The 24,167-nt window shown below is 51.2% G+C and overlaps 1 protein-coding gene across 3 annotated transcripts in view; it reads left to right on the plus strand.

The window, feature by feature from the left end:
* The window catches only part of LOC140385559 (nucleolar protein 4-like), a 635,493-nt gene that overhangs the window by 547,302 nt on the left and 64,024 nt on the right, over positions 1-24,167 (plus strand). For all 3 annotated transcript variants that reach the window (XM_072467836.1, XM_072467837.1, XM_072467835.1), the window contains one exon: positions 5,979-6,101. In XM_072467836.1, coding sequence (XP_072323937.1) covers positions 5,979-6,101 — 123 coding nt within the window. The remainder of the gene's footprint in view (positions 1-5,978; positions 6,102-24,167) is intronic.

The following is a 24,167-nucleotide window of genomic DNA, read 5'->3' on the forward strand; positions in this document are numbered from 1 at the left end:
GTTGAGCAGGAAATGTTCTGGCTGACATTTCCTGAGTTTTGGGCCCCCACAACACTGGCATCAGCAGTAGTACAGAATGTTGCGGTCCTCACTTAATGAAGAATAAGCACACATAATGATTAAATATAAGTTTGAACGAAAATTTACCAATAAAAAGAAAGCTGTATTGTCAGCAACAGAGAGCATTTATAAAGAACATTTTTCATCTGCTTGTATGAAAAAACTAATTGGGTCTAAAAAAGTACTCCAGCATCCAGAATGAATGTCAACAGAATTATTCAAGTGTAACGTTTAATTTATTGCACAACAGATTTTGATGAAGACGGAGCTTTTGAAACAGTATGATGCTGAATGCAGAACAGTTCATTCTAAAATTGAGTTTGATACAGTTGAATTGTGATGTATTAATGGGTCCATTTGTTAGAAAATTAAATATTAAAGTGCTATTTTGCCAAAAAAATGACCTGCTCAACATGGCAACATGATTTAATTCTACAGAGATATTTTCAGCAGCATTGACTTTGAAGGCTCCAATCCTTGTTTACATCAGAACAATCTGAATGAAAATCCCAGTGTTTCAACTTTTGGAATTATTAAAACGATCTCCAAACACACAATCTGCAGCTGTGTGATAATGGCTTGTTATCAATAGCTGGCTTGTTTAACTCTTTATCTTTCTGTTGCAAGGTGCAATATGCTGCTTATCGGGGCTGTAGTCAAAGGAGAAACTGGGAGCTGATACAAAATAGGCTAGGAATTGTCTTTAAACAGTTTCATTTTCCTCAAACATTAACCTCATTCTCAAGTCCTCCATTTTTTTTTACAACCATTAGTAAACTATTGATCAGATAGAACCGAGAAGCTGATGTCAAACTACAGGTATCCATAGAAAGAATTCTAAATGGAGTTTTGTATAGTTTTCTAAAGATCGATTTGCATATAGATCTAGACTGACTCTGAGCAGTGCAGCTGGATTCATAAAGAGAGGAATTCCTTTGTTATATTTTCACGGTTAGAATAGCTCTCATGAAAGGTTGCAGATTGTACGTTCCTGGTAACTAGATGACATCTTGGATGCGACTGAATGGGTGGTATTTCAGTCCCTTTAGGCAGCAGTTTGTCATGCTATCCTGACTAGCATGAAATTCATCCCATGTTGATTAAAATGCTAAGCAAGACAAGTATTAGCAAGCAGTGCTTGTGATAAACACATGAAACACATTGGATCTCTATCCCAAATTAGTAAAAGCCAAAATGATAACCGTCAAAATGATTAAAGCAACTTTTATACCATTGCCTTCTTGCACTCATGGATAAGGGATTATTGTGGCATGGAACATACTTCAAACGTATTACACCAAAACTTAGATGTATCCGCTAAAAGCAACAATGAAAGCAGGTGGTAGGACAATATTCTCATTAACCTGTATAGTTAACCTCACTGCTCCAACATGTTGCTACTAGATATAATGGGCTGAATTCCAGCTGTGCCAGAATACACCATGGAAGTCATTTAAACAACGTTGCAATTCTGTCCACATCACTTCTTGGAGGTTGATAAAATTGAACAGCCTAAATAGAGTTCTTGTGTGCTGTGTTCCACTGGAGCTCATAGGTATTTAGTAATATCTGATGTGCATCCAATTGATCTGGGAAAATTATTTCCTTGAAGATAGGTGTAAGGTACTATTCCAATCTTTCTTCCTCACCCTATAAATGTGGCCTCCATTACTTTGAAATTTTAAAATAGGCAATCTGCTGTAGTTTCCTTTGTCCTCTGGTACTGCTAGTTTCATCAGCACTAGCGCTCAATTGTGTGATAATGAGGAAGTAGAATATTAATCTGCTGGATTAGCTTCCTCTCTTCTGGTGTTAGTAATGTTTCCAATGCTGGATATTTTATATGATTTATATCAGTACCCTTTCTGAGAGCAATTCAAACAGATGGCATCAATTCATACTTGAGGCTCAGACAAAACAAGACTTCGTGCATGCTTACTTAAATGTACGTACAGAGCTCCACTTACTGGCAAAATTAAGCTAGTGACATTTTTAATGTTCCAAAGGATTGGATGATTCTTTTAACTTTTTTGGTATTATTAAAAATTCAAAAGGTGATTCAGCAGATTACCTGGAAGCTTTTCAGTGATATGAGCAACTTGAGTGAAGGAAAAATTGTTGGAGATTGCTTTCTCATGTATTCTAATATTGCTTCACAAAATCAATTTAAAGAATTGTTTGAAACTGTTGTTATGTACAGGTTCTACATGGCTGCAGCATTTAAATAATTTTGAATCCAGGTGAAGTTTACCCCTTTACGCAGGATACCTAATTGAGATCAAAGGTGATTGTATGTGTGCTTAGTGTTCATAATTTAATATCTATTATGTATATATGTGTGTGTTTGTTAATATATATTTAACAATGTCATTTCAATGCGGATATTGCAATAGCCCAGATCTTCCAATGGCAACAGCAGCAAATGTTCAGACTTTTGCCATTATTGCATGTCGGAACCCTGAAGAAGTGCCGATGTATGATATTATATTTACCTGGGGATTTTAAACTTCAATGGGTAAAAGTACACTACCCGAACTGCTTCATGGTGGCCTAGGAAACTATCCTACCATTGGAGAATTGTGCTAGATGCCTGGAGCTATCACAGAAATTACCCCAGGATACTCGCGCTGTTCGCCACAGTGTGGAGCCATAGAGTCATTGAGGTCTACAGCATAAAAAAGGCCCTTCGGCCTATCATGTCTATGCCAGTCAAAAACAGCCACCTAACTATTCCAGTCCCTACTCCCCATCATTTGGCCCAGAGCCTTGAATGCCTTGCATCACAAGTGCACATCTGAATATTTCTTAAATGTTATGAGAGTCTTTGCCCCCATCACCCTTTCTGGCTGTGAGTTCCAGACTCACACCAACCTCAGGGTGAAAAGGACTTTCCTCATATCCCCTCTAAACCTTCTGCCCCTTACCTTAAATCTATGCCTCCTGGTCATTGAACCCTCCACCAAGGGGACTAGTTTCTTCCTGTCTACTCACTCTATGTCACTCATAATTTTATACATCTCAATCATATCCCCCCTTAGTCTCCTCTACTCCATGGAAAACAACCCCAATCTCACTTCATAATTAAAATTCTCAAGCCCAGGCAACAGCCTAGTGAATCTCCTTTGCACCCTTTCCAGTGCTATCACTTCCCTTCTATAATGAGGATTCCAGAACAGAGTTTAAGTTAAAAGTGATTAACTGCAGAATCTATACTGGGAAGGCCGCAAAAGTAAACACGCTGAACAATTTGCGGGGAGGTAGTGGCATAATGGTAATGTCAACGGACTAATAATCCTGAGGATCAAGTCAATGCTCTTGGAACACTGGTTCAAATCCCACGTGGCAGCTGATGGAATTTAAGTTCAATTAATTAATAAACCCTGAATTAAAATTAAAAGATCATCCAGTAATGGTGACCATGAAACAATTGTTGTAAAAACCCACCTGGTTAACTAACACTCTTTTGGGAATGAAATCTGCTGTCAGGACCTGGTCTGGCCTTTATGTGACTCCAGACCTGCAACAATTTGATTCATTCTGAACTGCCCTCTGAAATGGCCTGGCAGGCCACTCAGTTGTGCCAAGCAGCTACGGAAAAATAAAAAAGAACAAAACTGGATGGGTCACCCAGCATGGACCTCAGCATTTGAAACAACAAAGGGCACACAATGCCCAATTCACCTGCAAAGTCCTAATCCCTGGGGGTTTCAGCCAAAATTTGGAGAGCTGTCCCACAAACTATTGAAACAACAGCCTGACATAATAAAATAAAATCATACCTTACAAATAATGCCCCAGACACCATCATCACCATCTCTGAGTATATCATGTTTCAACAGCAGAATAGACGCACCAGAGGTGCCAAAAGGGAGTTGGTCTGTGAGCTCTCAAGATTCAAAGCTCCCAAAGTCCAAAGATGTGCAGGTTAGGTGGATTGGCCATGATAAATTGCCCTTAGTGTCCTAAATTGCCCTTAGTGTCCAAAATTGCCCTTAGTGTTGGATGGGGTTACTGGGTTATGGGGATAGGGTGGCGGTGTTGACCTTGGGTAGGGTGCTCTTTCCAAGAGCCGGTGCAGACTCGATGGGCCGAATGGCCTCTTTCTGCACTGTAAATTCTATGATTGACTCTGCACCTTGTACGGTCCGATGGCATCAAGTCAAATATGGGCAAGGAAACTCTGCTGATTGCCACCAAATCCCACTCTCCCACTCCCTCAGCTGATGAATCAGTACTCCCCCATGTTGAACACAAATTGAAAGAAGCACTGAAGGTGGCAGGGTGCATTCTGGGTGAGGATTTCAATGCCCATCATCAAGCATGACTTGGTGGTACCACTACTGATTGAGCTGGCTGAGTCCCAACAAGAGGGCAAAGCCTACTTGATCTTGTTCTCATCAATCTACTTGGGCATTATTGGCAGGTCTGGGTCAATATAAATGCTTTTAGAAAACTTCAGATTTAATGATACTTGGAAGATATTTATCTTATTTGGCAGTGGTCTCACTTATAGAGTCAAAGTCCCCTTCTGTACAAGTATTAACTTCTTTAATTTTAGCTATTTTTATCTTCGTGCCAATGCATTAGTACTAATTGACCTTATGCATTTTGTTCCATGTTATTGAAAGAGTTCCTGATTTCCATCCACTTGTTCTATGGTAGTTTGAATGTAGCTACATTTGCAATATATCTGGAAGTTGGTTGGGGCATTTATTCAGGCTCTGTGCTCAGCATCACATCCAAAATTTAATTTGTATGATGGTCTGTGAATCTTGAGTTTCATTATTCTTTTCAAGTCAGTCATATTCTGCATTTTGGGCTTTGGTACAATATGATGCTTACCTTTGTATCTTTGTTTCTGCCAAGGTGGTAGAAACCAAACTAGAGAGGCCTTAGACATTTAATGTCCAATAATTCTTGTGTTACGATGTAGGATTTTTAGAAATCAAGAGTATTGATTCAAGATTTGGTAGTTAAGACAGTTGTTGAATAAGCTTTCTCATTTGCCACCCTAATTTACCATCAGAAGTAACTTACCATGCAACAATCAGTTATTTATAACGATTAATTACCAACGGTGCACTGGTAGAGCCATGTAAAATGAATGAGCCCTTGGTTGTTAATTTATCGTGCCATCAGTACTTTAAAACAAATGAATGATGTCTAATTAAAAGAGTCATAATTATTTATAGTTTGAATATATCTTTTTGACGCTCTCAATCTTCAGATAAAAAAATACTGGAAATCAAATTGTGAAGATATCATAGAGAGTGGCTGTTTCTAGAAATATTTCACCAAGTAACTTCAGACCCAATCTTATTAATATTAATTGCAATTCCAACTTGAATATGTTTTAACCCACATGTTTTTTTATTCAAATCAATCATTTCACATTTCTTCACAACTTTAATTTTCTTATATTTGTATTTGCATGCAAATATATTGAAACAACTGGTTGAAAAATGATGTAGCATTATGTACCAGGATGAATTGCAGAGTGCCCAAAATATTTTATTATACCGTAAGATGCGTTCATAAACTTTAAAGGGTACAAGACATTTGAGTTTAATGGACAAGATAGTAACCCAGCACTTGATTTGCAGCACACTACCCAGAAGATGTCACTGGTTGTAGAAATATGCAAGCTAATGAAGTTGACTGAATTCAGTCTCCAGAAAAGCAAGACAAAGGAGTTTTTGATTGAATTTTGGGGCGTTACCAGATTGGACCTCTTAAGTGCGTATTTTCTTAATGTTAGGATTCGTAATTTATTTTCTTTGGCTTACAATATATCGGAGCAGTCAGGTATGCTATTGATTTGTGATAATGTTTTTTTTTAAGAAACTGATATTGCGTTGGTTTTGACTATCGCTTTTTTAAAGGATGGTATTGTATTTATTTTGTATTTCTTTCTTCAGTCACGTCCCATCCCTTCACATCTCACATCTGCAGTAGCAGAGAATATCTTGGCCACAGCTTGTGAGAGCGAGAGCAAGAATGCAGCTAAGAGAATGCGTCTGGATGTACGTCAACAGCAACAGGTATTAGTATAATAATTAAATAAGTGTCTCATGATTACAGTTTTACAAGCACAATTGTACATTATGAGTACATTATGACCCTTTTCTCCAATGAATAATCTGCTGATTGTGACTTGAGCAGATTATCTGGTCTGGCCACTACTGCAGTGCTGAGGAAATTCTGCATTATTGAATGAGATATTCAACCAAAACCACATATGTTAAAGTTTCTATGACACTCTTTGATAAAGAGCAGGAGTTTTGCTGATGCTCCCTTACCTATTCCCTTACTCCACTACTTAACGCTGCCAAAAGAATTAAGAGCATTGATCTTATTGTTGCTTGTGGGCATTGTGAGTAAAATATATTAAATTTGGTCTGTAGTATCAAGAGTCTAGAGATCATTTTTATCCAAAGTATTGAGAGGTTTTATTAACAAGTTACAATATAAGTCGTAAAGATTTTAAAATACAAATTGTAACATATTAAGTAAGATGTTGCGATACAACTTGGCAAAGCTTAACCAATAAAGTTTTGAGGCGATATAATTCTCGTGGTCTTGCTACCATGTCTGACCTCACTCCGAGAATATTCCAACATCAATGCTTCAAGTCCAGCGTTACAAAATTTACCAATTTATTTATTGTGCCATCTATTTATAAATTTACTTATTTATTCTTACAGAACTTTGTGCTTGCATGCCATATCAATTTCAGTGTCTTCCACGTCAAGTAGCCACATGCTTACTTCTCCAATTTTCCAAATAAGGGATAAACAGCTGATGGTTTCCCATGCCATGATCCCATAAAATACAAAATTGCAAATAAATGTCACTTTACATGGTTTCATGAATGATGTACTATCTCAATCAAGTTATTCAATCTTCAGACAAGACTGCTGATCTTTTTCTTAACAAGGTTTAATAATTATAGAGTAGCTTGCAAAAAATATTGGGCGGACTTCTCTGATAATGGGGCTATGTCCCCACACCCACGGGAAAACGGGCACAAATCACTCTGGACTTTTTTCTAGAAAGTCCAGAGTGATTCTCCACTTTGAAGGGGGCTAGCAGGGCCCGCAGTAGTCCACGCAGCTCCGGTTGCCGATATGGGGCCCTGCACTTCCGCCTGCGGGTCCACGCATGCGCGCGGCGGCCACTTGCGCCGATGGCCCCGCGCATCATGGTGGACCCACACAGCGGGCCGGTCCCACAATATAGGCTCCACCCCAGATCGCGCACTCCCGCGGATCGGTTGCCCCCGATCGCGAGCCTGGCCACCCTGGAGACCCCCCGGTGACTGCACAGCCATCACTCCAAACGCTCGGCGGGTGGAATCATGAGTGAACCACGCCGGCGGTAACTCGGCCAGTTGCCGACCTCTTTCAATGGCCCCCGACCGGCGCTGCGTCAACCGGCACGCGCGACTGGCAGCGATTCTCCGGTCCCCGTAGAATCGCAGGAAGGCGTCGGACCCGATCGCGGGTCTGATGCCCCATTCTCTGCCCCCACGCCGAGAGCGCGGAGGCTCAGAGAATCCCGGCCATTTTTCGTACACGGCACACCATGGGGCGTCATTCTCCGACCCCCCGCCGGGTCGGAGAATGGCCGTTGGCCGCCGTGAATCCCACCCCCGCCCCCGCCGAAGTCTCCGAAGGGAGAAAAGTCGGCGGGGCGTTAATGGCGCCGCTGCCGCGGAGAATGTCACGGGTCTGCGCAAGGCAGCTGATTTTCGGCCTGCCGATATTCTCCCTTCCGGATGGGCCGAAGTCCCGTCGACATGATGACCGTTCACGTCGACGTGAATCAAACCTCCTTTTCATCGGCGTGACCCGGTGCTCCAGGCTCACACCGACCAGCGAGGAGGTGAGTGACGGCCTGGGGGGTTGGCTCTGGGCAGGAAATGGCGTGGCCGCAGACTGATTGCGTGAGGAGAGGTGTGTCTCGGCTTGTGTGTGTGTGTGTGCGGCGGGGGGAGGGGGGGGGGGTGGTTAGAGTAGGCTGGGCTCCGGGGGAGTGCCGGGAGGGGGTCCGTGCTGGGGTGGAGGTTGGGGGTTGGAGGGGGTCTGTGCTGGGGTGGAGGTTGGGGGTTGGAGGGGGTCCGTGCCGGGGTGGAGGTTGGGGGGGGGTCCGTGCTGGGGTGGAGGTTGGGGAGGGGGTCCGTGCTGGGGTGGAGGTTGGGGAGGGGGTCCGTGCTGGGTTGGAGGTTGGGGAGGGGGTCCGTGCCGGGGTGGAGGTTGGGGGTTGGGGGGGTCCGTGCTGGGGTGGAGGTTGGGGAGGGGGTCCGTGCTGGGGTGGAGGTTGGGGAGGGGGTCCGTGCTGGGGTGGAGGTTGGGGGGGGGTCCGTGCTGGGGTGGAGGTTGGGGAGGGGGTCCGTGCTGGGGTGGAGGTTGGGGGTTGGAGAGGGTCCGTGCCGGGGTGGAGGTTGGGGAGGGGGTCCGTGCCGGGGTGGAGGTTGGGGGTTGGGGGGGGTCCGTGCCGGGGTGGAGGTTGGGGAGGGGGTCCGTGCTGGGGTGGAGGTTGGGGAGGGGGTCCGTGCTGGGGTGGAGGTTGGGGGGGGGGGTCCGTGCTGGGGTGGAGGTTGGGGAGGGGGTCCGTGCTGGGGTGGAGGTTGGGGGTTGGAGGGGGTCCGTGCCGGAGTGGAGGTTGGGGAGGGGGTCCGTGCTGGGGTGGAGGTTGGGGAGGGGGTCCGTGCTGGGGTGGAGGTTGGGGAGGGGGTCCGTGCTGGGGTGGAGGTTGGGGAGGGGGTCCGTGCTGGGGTGGAGGTTGGGGAGGGGGTCCGTGCTGGGGTGGAGGTTGGGGGTTGGAGGGGGTCCGTGCCGGGGTGGAGGTTGGGGAGGGGGTCCGTGCTGGGGTGGAGGTTGGGGAGGGGGTCCATGCCGAGGAGGGTGATGGGAGGGCAAATGAGTTGGTCCACCTGGCCAGGTGCCAGCCTCCAACAGTTGGACCCATGCGGTCCATGCCACCTGGCTGGGGGGAGGAGGGGATATGGGCAATGATGACATGTCGTCGTTCCCCTCCCCCCCACCAGGCCGTCATGTTTTGAGACCATCCAGCGATGTTGGCCGCCGTGGTGGCAGCCGCTCATGTCTATGTTGCCCTGGATGAGGAGGAGGAGGAGGAGGAGCGTGCCAGAGAGGCGGCGCAGGCTGCCGCAGAGGGACAGGCGGCAGCCGCCCAGGCTGGAGGGACACCTGACCTACAGGACGAGGAGGGGGAGGAGGACGTCGCGGCCCCACGGCAACGGAGGCACCCGAGGGCGCCCCGTGTGTACCGGCCCCGGCAGTCATACCAGGACCTCACGGACCGGGAATGCAGGAGGAGACTCCGGATGAGCCGGGAAACCGTGGCACACATCTGCCACCTGCTGGCACACCTGTCACCGCGTGGCACTGGCGGGGGACACCCTCTCCCCGTGTCCGTCAAGGTTACGGTGGCCCTGGACTTTTATGCAACGGGGTCATTCCAGGCACCGAGTGGGGACCTGTCCGGTATATCGCAGACATCGGTGCACCGGTGCATCCGGGCAGTGACAGATGCCCTTTATGCCATGGCGCACCGCTACATCCGCTTCCCCGTGGACCGGGCCAGCCAAGATGCCCGGGCCGTGGGCTTCTCTGCCGTTGCCGGGTTCCCCATGGTCCAGGGCGCGATCGATGGGATGCACGTCGCCGTGCGGCCACCTGCAGATAACAGGGCCGTGTTCACTAATAGGAAGGGGACCTATTCGATGAACGTACAGGTGGTCTGCGACCACCGCATGATGATCCTGCACGTCTGCGCCCGTCACCCAGGCAGTGTACACGACTCATTCGTGTTGTCGCGGTCATCCATCCCCGGCATGTACGAGGGACGCCATCCCCGGCTGAGGGGCTGGTTGCTGGGCGACAGGGGCTACTCATTGCGATCGTGGCTGATGACGCCTATACGGAGGACACGCAATGAGGCGGAGAACCGCTACAATGATGCCCATGTAGCGACAAGGGGAGTGATAGAGAGGTGCTTTGGCGTGCTGAAGATGCGTTTCAGGTGCCTGGACCTCTCTGGGGGCGCCCTCCAGTATCGGTCAGATAGGGTCGGCCGCATCATTGTGGTGTGCTGCGTCCTGCACAACATAGCCCAGCAGAGGGGCGATGTGCCGCAGGCAGAGGAGGGCGGAGTGGAGGAGCAGCAGGAAGAGGCCCAGTCCTCCCCAGATGAGGGGGATGGGGGCAATGGTCAGGGCAGACGGGGTAGACACAGGCGGGTGGCTGTCCACCGTTACCGGCTGGCCCAGCAGGCACGGGACAGACTGATAGCCGCCCGCTTCACTGACTAGATGGGCGTGGGAATCGGGTAGTATGGCCACAGACCGCACACCATGGCAACAGCCGACCACCCACACCCCCCACCCAGCACCCCACCCAGCACCCTCACCCCCCTCCCCAACCCCACACACCCCACCCGCATGCACACCACCCCCGCCCCCCAATTGCCGATCCACCGGCGGCACAACGGGCCGGGCTCACCCAGTTGCGGGTGGACGCGTGTCTATCGCAGGCCATGGAGGATGATGACAACCTGCCCTGCGATGAGCTCCTGGCTCTACATCGTTGGACTATGTCTGACCCATGGCCACAGTACCACCATCCACCCGGACCATCCCTGCATGCGGCTGTGACACTGCAGCGCACGGTCCCGTCCTCTGCCCGGGGGATGTTGATGGCGGCCCAGGGGGAAGGGGGCAGACTCACCTGGGGCTGAGGTAAGACCACCCCTCACACACACACTTGCGCTCAACGTACATGACACGCCCGCACACCTTGGACAGAGCACAAAGGCAGCTTCGGTAGGTGTAACATTGACTTTAATAACCAAAGGAGTTCATGCACGTGCCCTCGCCCCTAAAACTCATCTGTGCCCTGCACCCGTGCCAACTTACTCAGTGTCTAATTGTTTGGCCTTACGGGCCCTTTGACTACGTCTACGTGGTTCCCCAGACGGTACAGCAGAACTGGAGGTGGACTCCTGTGATTCCTGCCCTCTGACACTGGATCCCTTTGGCGGCCATTTCCTGGGGCGTCCTGGCCTAGATGGGCCAGGCTGCGGCCCGGGCGACTGGGATGGCGAGCTGCCAGCCTGTCCTGCCCGTTGCCCACCCGATGCACCTGGGACGGAAGGGGGGGAGTCCGAGGTGTCGCGGTGTACCGGGACCTCCCCTACAGAGGGAGCCGGGACGGACCACACCACCTCCTCCTCCCTCGGGGTGCCCGATGGCCCCCAGGCCTCTACATGGGTGGGGGGTGCGAACGGACTGGCCATCCGACGCCCCCCCGACATCTGGCGCTGCCAGTCCTGGAGGCCCGTGCTGGTATCGACAGGGGTCTGCAGGTTTGCAGCCATGGAGCCCAGGGTGTTGTCAAACCCTGTCTGTGACAGTGCGACGCCGGCTCGCACATGGCCACTGGCGCCGATGCCCTCAGCGATGGCCTGCTGAGACTGGGCCATGGCCTGCTGAGACTGGGCCATGGCCTGCTGAGACTGGGCCATGGCCTGCTGAGACTGGGCTATGGCGTTGAGCGCCTCTGCCATCTGGCGCTGGCACTGGCTCATGGCCTCCTGTGAGAGGGCAGCCATTTCCTGGGCCACAGACGCCGCCTGCACGGAAGGCCCCAGGCCTCGCAAACCGTTCCCCATGTCTGACACCGTCGCACCCATTGCCTCCACCGCGGACGCCACTCGTGTGGTGTCAGCCTGGGTGGCACGCATGACCGGGACCACTCCCAGCTCCTGGACGCGGGTGGACTCCTCCACCTGCGACCGCAGCCGCCGCAAGCCACCCGTCACCCTATTCGCTCGTCTCCATGTCGGTGGTTGCATCGGATCTATGTGTGGGTGTGGTAACTGCAGGAACCCGGGATCCATCTAGGCGGCAGATGTTCGCTTGGCCTGGGCTGCCCTCCGACCGCCCGGTCCCTCTGCTGCTCCTACCTCCACCTGCTGTACCGGGACGGCTGTGTTGTGCGCACCAGTGAGTGTACCAGACGCCTCATCACTAAAGTGCCCAACCGTGGTGAGTGTTTCTGCGATGGTGGAGGGTGTTGGTGACAGCAGTGGCGTTGTGTCGTGCTGTTCGTCCCACTCTGACTCCATGGCACTTTGGGGTGGGGGTTCGTCTCCACCCATCCACTCTGAGTCACTGTCCGGTATTTCGTCTTCCCGGGCAGGGGTGTCCTGGGTAGTGCTGTCCCGGGTAGTGCTGTCCCGGGTAGGGGTGTCCTGGGTAGTGCTGTCCCGGGTAGTGCTGTCCCGGGTAGGGGTGTCCTCGGTAGTGGTGTCCCGGGTAGGGGTGTCCTGGATAGTGGTGTCCTGGGTAGTGGTGTCCTGGCTCGGATGTGACGGGGGCCTGTGGCTGCCCCCCTCATCACTGGGTGGTCGCTCCCGCACGTGACAGGGGTGTCGTCTCCCTGTTGCTCCAGGTCTCTCCGTCTCCCGTGGTTTCCGAGGGGCATCCTGCGGGCGTCGCATGCTGGAGGGTCCGGGTCTCTCCGTCTCCCGTGGTCTCCAAGGGGCATCCTGCGGGCGTCGCATGCTGGAGGGTCCGGGTCTCTCCGTCTCCCGTGGTCTCCGAGGGGCATCCTGCGGGCGTCGCATGCTGGAGGGTGCGGGTCTCTCCGTCTCCTGTGGTCTCCGAGGGGCATCCTGCGGGCGGTGTGCATCTGCGGGGATGGGGTGCCTGGACGTTTGGTCCTGCGATACACAACGAAGCATGCATGGTTAGACATCAGGCAGTGATCAGGTGATACGGGGTAGGGGGATATAGGGGAGGGGGGATATGGGGACGGGCTGTTGGTGGCTCACTTGCTCGTGGGCCCCCGACCTCTGCATCAGCAACCTCCCGGTCCTCAGGTCCGCCAGCCAGTTCCAGGGCCCTTTCCTCGTGTACGGTCAGTGGCCTCTCATCAGCGGGCCCTCCTCCAGTCCTCACATGCTCCCTATTGTTGTGTGCGCGCTTCTCCTGTGGGGGGGGGGGGGGGGGGGGGGGGGGTGGTGGCAGGGGTAAAAGGCAACAGTGTTAGGCAGGTATATGAATGCACGCCATCGGTTGCGCGTGCATTGCAGAGGTTAAGGTTAGGGCTGGATTCACTTGGGGATATGGGGGATATGGGGAGGGGGATATGGGGAGGGGGGATATGGGGGAGGGGGGATATGGGGGAGGGGGGATATGGGGGAGGGGGGATATGGGGGAGGGGGGGGATATGGGGAGGCTCACCCTGCCTGCTCTGACGAGGTCGTTCACCTTCTTGTGTCACTGGGTGCCTGTCCGTGGTGTCAGGGCCACAGCGGTGACGGCCTCTGCCACTTCCCTCCACAGACGCCGGCTGTGGCGTGGGGCAACTCTGCGGCCGTGCCCGGGATACAGGGCGTCCCTCCTCTGCTCCACCGTGTCCAGGAGCGCTTCACGTATGACGCTGTGGTTCACGTATGACGCTGCATGGCGTGAACCACTGCGCAAGCGCGGATCCCGTTACGTCGCTGCTAGCCCATTTCGGGCCGGAGACTATCGTCCCATTTTTATGACGTGACGCAAGTGGGATTTGTGCCGTTTTTTGCGCCGATCGGCGGACTTTCCGCCGATAACGGAGAATTTCGCCCCATAAGTCATTCATTTTAAGTGTCGCTTTTAGATATTTTGGAGAAACATGAGCCAGTGCTATATGATAGACCAAATTTCTTTCTTCACATTCTTATGTTGTCACAATTTTTGGATTTACAGTTCAATCTGTGCTTATGGTCATTTCAGTGTAGTGACCCCCCCCCCCCTTCTCTATTTTTCAACATTTTGAATTACTTTCCATTGAGGGCAATGTAAAGTTTTTTTTTGTAAACTCCTAACTGGCTTATTGTATAAGGGCACTGCACATGACACTCTGCTGGATTCAACTTTTATGTGGGATGCTGAGAGCCAGTTGAAATGCGAGTGTGGAACCCAAGAAATTGATTCTAACATCTACTTAATTGATTTTGGTATTATTTTGAACATAGTGGGGGAAATTCTCCGGTATTGGCACGATGTCCGTCGACCGGCGCCAAAAACGGCGCAAATCAGTCGGGCATCGCACCGCCCCAAAGGTGCGGAAGTCTCCGCATCGTGGGGGGCCGAGCCCCAACCTTGAGGGGCTAGGCGCGCACCGGACTGATTTCCGCCCCGCCAGCTGGCGGAAAAGGCCTTTCTTGCCCCGCCAGCTGGCGCGGAAATGACATTGCCGGGAGGCGCATGCGCGGGACCGTTAGTGGAGGGAGTCTCTTCCGCCTCCGCCACGGTGGAGACCATGGCGAAGGCGGAAGGAAAAGAGTGCCCCCACGGCACAGGCCGCCCGCGGATCGGTGGGCCCCGATCGCGGGCCAGGCCACCGTGGGGGCACCCCCCGAGGCCAGATCGCCCCGCGCCCCCCCCCAGGACCCCGGAGCCCGCCAGCGCCGCCTTGTCCCACCGGTAAGAGAGGTGGTTTGATTCTCGCCGGCGGGACAGGCATCCTAGCAGCGGGACTTCGGCCCATCCAGGCCGGAGAATCGCCGGGGGGGGCGGCACGATTCCCGCCCCCGCCGAATATCTGGTGCCGGAGAATTCGGCAACCGGCGGGGGCGGGATTCACGCCAGCCCCCGGCGATTCTCCGACCCGGCGGGGGGTCGGAGAATCTCGCCCACTAAATGGAGACCCAAGTACTCCCTGCGAGCATAGACATTTAAATTGCTGCGTTATTCTCAAGCTGTCATGGGAACAAGAACAACACCTACCAATCAGCTGCATCCAGACTGGCCACATAAGTCTGATTTTAGGATGGGGGGAACATTACTCCTTAATGTTTGTATAATAGAATGAGAAAGTAGAGATTTTGATTTTTATCCTGACTACGTACACACACGTTGCTTCTTGGCAGTAGATTCTGGATTCAGAAAACATCTTGATAATGATGGTATTTGTTCATTTGAGCTGCTGCAGTCCTTTTCATCTTCCACTGGCATATTATTTACAGTCCCTAAATGTGCATATTGGGCCATAACTTTCAAGCTCCAGAGCAGTGTAACGGGGGCGTACCCCAAAGATGCCTCCTGGAAGTTCCCAGGTAAGGATTGCACAGCAATTACCTGGGAAGTGCAAACTTCTGCTGGGCAATTGCCCTGTGCTGTACCCAGCCAAAAATGTGATTTAAACCGCAAACTTTGGATGGTTGTGACTGTGTTATATCAATACATATCCCCAAAAGGTTATAAGAATTTAAACCATCTTTAAATTCTGAGTAATTATCGTAGAGTCCCAAACCAACTCCCCATGGGAGTATCTCCCATCCCCAAACTCCCAAGGGACTCCCCCACCCCCTGACTAACCCCACCCCCCCACACTACATCCCCACCCACCTGACTATTCCCCATTTGCCACACTACTCCCGCCCCCGCACACAGGACTCTCCCACTCCACCGTATTGGCATCCCCACCTGAGAACATAAGAACTAGAAGCAGGAGTAGGCCACCTGGCCCCTCGAGCCTGCTCCACCATTCAATGAGATCATGGCTGATCTTTTGTGGACTCAGCTCCACTTTCCGGCCCGAACACCATAACCCTTAGTCCCTTTATTCTTCAAAAAACTATCTATCTTTATCTTAAAAACATTTAATGAAGGAGCCTCTACTGCTTCACTGGTCAAGGAATTCCATAGATTCACAACCCTTTGGGTGAAGAAGTTCCTCCTAAACTCAGTCCTAAATCTACTTCCCCTTATTTTGAGGCTATGCCCCCTAGTTCTGCTTTCACCCACCAGTGGAAACAACCTGCCTGCATCTATCCTACCTATTCCCTTCATAATTTTATATGTTTCTATAAGATCCCCCCTCATCCTTCTAAATTCCAACGAGTACAGTCCCAGTTTACTCAACCTCTCCTCGTAATCCTGAGAATTCACCCCCCCTGCAACAGGATGCCCCCACACCCCAGCGATACTCCCTGGAATCTCCCCCTAAGCCCCATGGGATTCCCTAAACCACACGGAGCGTCTCTCGCATTGAGACTCTTTCCACCACGGTCCACCCCAGGCCCAATTCTTACCACCCTCCTGCCTGCCTTGACTTTCAAGCTCACCTTGAAGTACTACCTGACCTGCCCCCTACTGGAGGTCCGACCCATTCACCCCCACCAGATCACCCCCCCCCCACCTCCACTTCTGCAGAGGTCAGACCCACTCCAATCCACCGAGGCCCGACCTAACCCACTGGCGCTGCTCCCACCCCCACCCTTTTCAGGACACGTATGACGTCCTTACATCTGACCCTGCAGAGCTCGACTGAAGGCCTCAGGAGTGCACTGCACTGCACATCTTGCCTGCCTGGGTTAGAAGGTCAGATGAGATGGGACCAAAATAAATTAAAGGTAAGAAAGTAGTCGTCGATAGGCAGGCCAATTCTGATTGCCACTCTGCTCAAATTCATTGCCAATCAGAGGTTTTTTGATGTATGGGTATTATTCAAACAATCCTCATTAGACTAACTCCAGAACTTAAGGCAGTGTCAGTACTCATTACAGTAATTGAATGCAAATTGTGCTCCACCAAACTTCGAGCTAGGCTACTCCCAATTAAAAATTCACACTGAAAAGTCTTATTCTTCCTAACTCTCATGGAGTACAAGGGAGATCAATTTCAATGCTATGGAAGCATTACAAACATATATCAACTGTCATAGAACCATTTTGGGGTGTTCTGGATAAATTCTCGAAGCCAAACGTAAATATATTGGTCACGGATTCCAAATGCTGGTCCCCCTCTGGCCGTCTGGCGTGTCTTCTTCCCTCATCTGCTCGTGTCCTTCTCCAGTTGGGTTGGCGTGAATCCGTGTATTTTGCTACTTGCTGGGCATGGTTGGATTCCATGCCATTATTATTCCTTCTCACCCCCATCCTGCACCCCACCCCTCTCTTCTTGTTAAACGTGCCTACCCGCTCACTTCCTTTGGTTTATTGGCTGTTGGCTGCAAACAGATCTTGGAATAACTGAGTGAATGGCTCCCATGTTTTGTGGAAGCCTTCTTCCGATCCCTGGATGGAAAATTTAATTTTCTCCATCTGGAGAAATCCCGATAGGTCGGACAGCCAGTGTGCAGCTTTTCAAAATTTTAAATAATCTTTATTGTCACAAGTAGGCTTACATTAACACTGCAATGACGTTACTGTGAAAAGCCCCTCGTCACCACATTCCGCCTGTTCGGGTACACAGAGGGAGAATTCAAGAGTGTCCAAATTACCTAACAGCACGTCTTTCGGGACTTGTGGGAGAAAACCGGAGCACCCGGAGGAAACCCACGCAGACACGGCGAGAACGTGCAGACTCCGCACAGACAGTGACCCAAGCCAGGAATCGAACCTGGGACCCTGGCACTGTGAAGCAAAAGTGCTAACCACTGTGCTACCGCACCTCCCTTTGGGTGGTGCTGCTGACCGCCAACCGATCAGGATTCCCCAGCGGGCGATTAGGGAGGCAAAGGCAAGGGCATTGGCCCTCCTCCCCATGAAGAGATCTGGCTGTTTTGATACCCAAAGACTGCCACTTTTGGGCAACGCTCCACCCTCATCCCCACCACCTTGGGCATTGCCTCAAAAAAGGCTGTCCAAAACCCACCAAGTCTGGGGCAAGACCAGAACATGTGGCTGTGGTGGACTGGGCCTCCTTGGTACCGTTCGCATTTGTCCTCCACCTCCGGGAAGAACCTGCCCATTCGGGTTCTGGTTAAGTGAGCTCTGTGTTCTACTTTTAGCTGCATTAGGCATTGGCCTTGCGCATGTGGAGGTGGAGTTGGCCTTCTGCAGTGCTTCGCTCCAGTGTCCCCACCCTATTTCAAACCCCAAGTCCTCCTCCCACATTGTTTGTCTCAATTGAGTGTTAGCCCTCCTTAATAGGCCCTCTAGCAGTGATTGTTGCGGTGGTCATGGTTATGTCCTCGTTTCCCTGCGAAAGAGGTTTTTGACCTGCATGTATCTTAGTTAGTTTCTCTACCCCCCCCCCCCCCCTCGTTTCCCTGCGAAAGAGGTTTTTGACCTGCATGTATCTTAGTTAGTTCTCAGCTGGCTCCACGACCAGAGCATTGCAATCACCAATGGGCTCATTGATATTTATTCGGTGGGAATGGAAGTGCTGCCATGTCTAGGGCTTCGAGAGAGGTTCCTCTGCAGGAGCCCTCCTCCATAAGCTCCCACTCGGCTTCTGGCTCTTTTATCTACCTCTTTACCCTTTCCGTGGTTGCTGCCACGGAAGGGCTAGGCGCCCCCATAATTTTTGCTCTCTTCATTACTCATTTTGGGATTCTTGCGTTTTCCCACCCCCATCCCCACAAACAAACGCCATGATCAGTTTTTCTAGTAAGTTGAAAAAGGTCTTGGGGATGCAGATCGGGGTGGATCCAAACAGGAAAAGGAACCTGGGCAGTACGTTCATCTTGTGTGGGAGTGTGTTCCATCTCTGCAGGTCCTTTTTTACTTCCTCCATCAGGCTGGTCAGGTTCCATTTGTGGATCCCTGTCCAGTCTTGAACGATTTGGATCCCCAGGTAGCAGGATTTGTGCCGGGCCCGTTTAAACGGCAGCCCCTCCAGCTCTACCCTTTTGGGTTCACCGAAACAATCTCGCTTTTGCTCGGTTGAGTTTGCAGCCCGAGAAGGCTCCAAACTCTTTCAAGAGCGCCACGATTCCTTCCATGCTGCTTTGCGGGTCCGAGATGTAGAGGAGCAGGTCATCCACATAGAGCAAGACTCTGAGCTCTCGGTCTTCTCTCCGGGTGCCCTTCCAATTCTTTGCCACCCCAACGGCGATTGACAGTGGTTCGATCGCTAGGACGAACAGCAGCGGGGACAATGGGCTTGCCTGCCTTGTGCCTCTGTGCAGCTGGAAGTACTTAGAGCTGGTGGTATTTGTCCGTATGCTCACTGTGGGAACGTTGTACAGGAGTTTCACCAGGCGGTGAACCCCGCTCCAAGCTTGAACCGCTCTAGTACCTCTATGAGGGACTTACATTCGACTCTGTCGACGGCCTTGTCTGCTTCCAGGGAGACTATAACCTTGGGTGTTCTCTGTTCAGATAGGGTCATGATCATGTTTAGCAGGTGCCCGATGTTAGCTGTATACCCTTGACAAAGCTGGTTTGGTCTTCTGCTACCACCTCCGGTACGCTGTCCTCCAGCCTCTTGGCTAGGATCTTGGCCAGTATTTTCACGTCTGCCTTTAGCAGTGAGATGGGTCTGTAAGACCTGCATTCTGTTGGGTCTTTGTCTTTCATGGGTATCAGCAAGATTGAGGCTTGTGCCAGTGTAGGTGGCAGGGTGCCCTTCACCAGTGAATCTATGAACATCTCCTGCAGGTGTGGGGCCAGTGCTATCGCAAATACTTTGTAGAAGCCCGCTGGGAAACCGTCCGTTCCCACGCCTTCCCTATGTGCATGGAGTTAATACTCTCCATGACTTCTCCCAGTTCTAGCGGTGCTTCCAGGCCCCATCCACTATCCTCTGCCACAACTGGCAATTCCAGTCCATCGAGGAACTGCTTCATCCTCAAATCCCCTGCTGGAGGCTCGGAGGTATACAGTCCCCAGTAGAATGTCTCAAATGCTTTGTTAACCTTTTCCGGCTCTGCTACTACTTTGCCTTTACTGTCCCTAATCTGGGCTATTCCCCTCATTACTTCTTGCTTTCTCAGCTGGTGAGCCAGCAGGCGGCTGGCTTTGTCTCCGTGCTTATAAAGAGTCCTCGTGCCTGGCGGAGTTGGTGCCCCATCCCAATCTATCTACATCAATAAAGTTCCTCATCCCTGGGACCATGAATTGTCATGAATCTTTTCTGCACTCTCTAATGACTTCACACTTTTCCTAAAGTGTAGCAGGCAGAACTGGGCCCAATAACCGAGTTAAGATCTATCCAATGTTCAATACAAATTTAACATAACTTCCTTGTTTTTACATTCTATGCTCCTATTAATAATTCCAAGGATACTGTGTGCTTTATTAATCGCTCTCTCAACCAGGACCTCTTTTAAATTTTCAGCCTTTGTTATATATTGTCTCTCCATGTTCTTTCTATCAAAATGAATCACTTCACACTTCTCTGCATTAACTTTCAAGTGCCACTTGTCCACCAACTTGTCTATGTCCTTTTTGAGTTCTACACTATCTTCCTTGTAGTTCACAATGGTTCCAAGTTTTGTATCATCTATACATTTAACAGCCTCCTTATATTACTAGAAAGCTGCCTGCACTTTGCGAAGCCTGTTTGGTCCTCTGCAACCACCTCCGGGACACAACCTTCCATCCTTCCCACCACCAACTTAGCCAGCACTTTCACATCCCTATTTAACAACGCTATGGGGCTATACAACCCACATTCCAACGGTTCCTTTCCCTTTTTTGGTAGTAATGTGATCGTTGCCTGTGTCATCATCTCCGGTAGCTCCCCCTTCTCCAACGCCTCATTAAATGCCCTCAATTCTGCCGGGTAACCATCGGGCCTTCCGCAACTTCATAGCCCTTATACTGTCCAATACCTCTCTCAGCCCCAGAAGCTCCTCTAGTGCCTGCCTCTTCTCTTCCTCCAATTGTGGAAACTTCAGTTCATCCAAGAACCATCCCATGTCCCCCTTTTTACTACCCCGGGTCCACCCTGTACAGCTCCTTATAATACTCCCAAACACCTGGTTTACCTTCCCCGGCTCCGACACCACATCCCCTGTCCCAGTCCCTATCTTCAATATTTCCCTGAATGCAGCCTGCCTCTGTAGCTGATGTGCTAACATTCGTCTCACCTTCTCCCCGTATTCGCACTGCACCCCTCTTGCCCTACGCAGTTGCCCTACCGTCCTCTCGGTTGTCAACCTAACAAATTGGCCCTGTAATTTTTTCTTCTTCGCCAATCCCTCCGTGGTGGGTACTCCACTATCTTGTTCATTAGCCATTCATATTCCTCCCTCCTTTCCCTCTCCGCATGAGCCTTGAACAAGATAATCTCCCCTCAGACCACTGCTTTTAGCACTTCCCCGAGACCTCCCCATTTTGGTTCAATTCTACATAATATTAATCACAGCTGCCCTTTATCGCGAAACCCTCTATCTGCCAACAACCCTGAATCGAGCCTCCACCCGGCCTCTGCTCCCATCCCGATGTAAGCCGAATCTCCATCCAGTGGGCACATGGTCCGAGATTACTAACTCCACATATCCTGCCCCCTCCACCCTGACCAAAACCTCCCGGCTCACCACAAAAATGTCGATTCTGGAGTGTCATGATATTCAAACACACACATCATGATGGACACACTAACAGGCAAATCAGAGTACACAACACCACAACCAATCACAGACAAGAACACCAACCACATAAAAAGCACGAGCACGACACCTGGAGGTCAGTAGGTCTGGGGAGAAGGAAGCATGAAAGAGCTGTTGAAACACCACAAGCAGGGAGCCCCCCACGTGCAGAGTGCAAAGACCAAGTTGTAAATAGTGAGTTTAAATAAACAAGTGTTGTACCATATGCAACTGTGTTGGCTCTTCTGTGTGTTAGAACACCCAACACCACATGGTACAGGAGTGGATCGATACCTGCCTACCAACCTGCCATTCTGGACATGGACCACACCGGCAAACCGCAGCCGATGCAAGTCACGGGGAACCTAGGCACCAACTGGAAGCTCTACAGGCAGCGATTTGACCTGTACATCCGTGCCACCGAAAAACAGAATGTCTCGGATGATTCGAAGATTGCAATGCTCCTCTTCTACGCAGGCCCCCACCCAAATGATGTCTTTAATTCACTGGTGTTCGAGGAAGGCGAAAACCAGGCCAAATATGACACGGTCATCCTCAAAATGGACCAGCACTTTCAAACTGAAGTAAACGAAACTTTCGAAAGATACATCTTTCAGCAACGCCTGCAAGGTAAGGAGGAGCTTTTTCAACCCTTTTTGACGCACCTCCGGATTCTAGCGCAGTCCTGCGGTTACGGCACCACCACAGAGTCCATGATCAGGGACCAGATTGTTTTTGGCGTTGCCTCCAGTGGCCTACGCCAGCAGCTTCTTAAAATAAAGAGCCTCACCTTAGCGTCTGCTGTGGAAGCCTGTGTCCTCCATGAGAATGCTGCCTGCCGTTTTGCCCGATTTCAGGCGTCCGAGTTGGCACGGAGGGGGTCCCCAGCCGTCGAATCGGCAAGCCAGGCCGCCCACGACGTTGAACGCATCCAGGCCGTCGATTTCTTCCCGCCCCACGGCCCGGACGACAGCGGCCGCTTCCCGCGCTTTTCGCGGTCTCCCGCGCAGGTGCGCGCCAAGAATAACGGCCACAACGAGGGACGCACTGCGCAGGCGCGCCCACCGCAAGATCGCACTGCGCATGCGCAGTGGCGCAACGAACGCCGTGACGTCATGACGTGCAGCAAGTGTGGAGGTCTACACTTAAAAGGGCAATGTCCTGCAAAATACCAACAGTGCAACAGATGTGCCATGATAGGCCACTACGCAGCCCGCTGTCGTGCGGCTCAACCCATGGATCCGGCGCATCCTCGACAACCTCGCACACGAGTCAGGACCGTCCAGCCCACGCATCAAGACTTCCAGTTAAGTGATGCAGATGACCAGGATGACTTCAGAGTTGCCGTCATTGATGTCAACAAGGTCAATGCCATCAATCCAGACGATGAGTGGTGTGCCACCCTGACGGTCAACCGATCGCGCGTCGCCTTCCGTCTGGACACCGGCGCATCCGCCAACCTGATTGCTTACTCTGCAGTCCAGGCCATGAAGGTCAAACCACTCATCACACCATCCCGGCTTAAGATGGTTGACTATAACGGGAACGTTATCCCGTCCGTAGGATCTTGCCAGCTACAGGTGACTCACAAGGGGTACACGGCCACACTCCCCTTCGAAGTTGTGGGCTCATCAAAGGACTCGTTACTGGGCGCACAAGCGTGTAAGGTCCTTCACCTGGTACAGCGCATCATGTCTCTCTCTCCAGATGAGATATCCGACTTCCCGGATGCTGAGTTCCACGCGAATCTCCATTCCCTCCTCGCTCACAACCAGGAGGTTTTTGAAGGCATGGGGACATTGCCACACACGTACAAGATTCGACTCAGACCGGACGCCATCCCTGTCGTTCACGCACCTCGCAGGGTTCCTGCGCCTCTCAAAGACCGCCTCAAGGCACAACTGCAGATTCTTCAGGACCAAGGGGTCCTATCCAAGGTCACGGAGCCCACGCCATGGGTCAGCTCCATGGTCTGTGTAAAGAAGCCCTCTGGCGAGCTCCGTATATGTATAGATCCAAAAGATCTGAACAACAACATCATGCGGGAACACTATCCCATCCCAAAACGAGAAGACCTCACCAGCGAGATGGCGCGAGCCAACATATTCACTAAATTGGATGCGTCCAAAGGATTCTGGCAGATCCAACTGGACCCGGCCAGCCGAAGACTATGCACATTCAACACCCCTTTTGGCAGATTCTGCTACAACCGGATGCCATTCGGCATCATTTCGGCATCTGAAGTATTCCACCGCATTATGGAGCAGATGATGGAAGGCATCGAAGGGGTACGTGTATATGTGGACGATATCATCATTTGGTCCACCACTCCGCAGGAACACATGCATCGTCTTCGACGTGTCTTCACCCGCATACGGCAAAATGGCCTGCGTCTCAACCGTGCGAAGTGTGCTTTCGGCCAGACGGAGCTGAAATTCCTCGGGGACCACATCTCAAGGTCCGGGGTCCGTCCCGATGCAGACAAGGTTAGCGCCATCACAGCCATGCCACGACCGGCTGATAAGAAGGCTGTCTTAAGATTCCTGGGCATGGTCAACTTCCTTGGGAAGTTCATTCCCAACCTGGCTTCTCATACAACAAACATGCGCCATCTCGTAAAAAAATCGACGGAATTCAACTGGCACCAGTCGCATCAGCAGGAATGGGAGGAGCTCAAGCACAAACTGGTCACGGCACCAGTGCTGGCCTTCTTTGACGCGACTCGCCCTACAAAGATCTCAACAGACGCCAGCCAATCTGGTATTGGAGCGGTAC

This window comes from Scyliorhinus torazame, chromosome 11, assembly GCF_047496885.1.
Source record: "Scyliorhinus torazame isolate Kashiwa2021f chromosome 11, sScyTor2.1, whole genome shotgun sequence".
Lineage (NCBI taxonomy): Eukaryota > Metazoa > Chordata > Chondrichthyes > Carcharhiniformes > Scyliorhinidae > Scyliorhinus > Scyliorhinus torazame.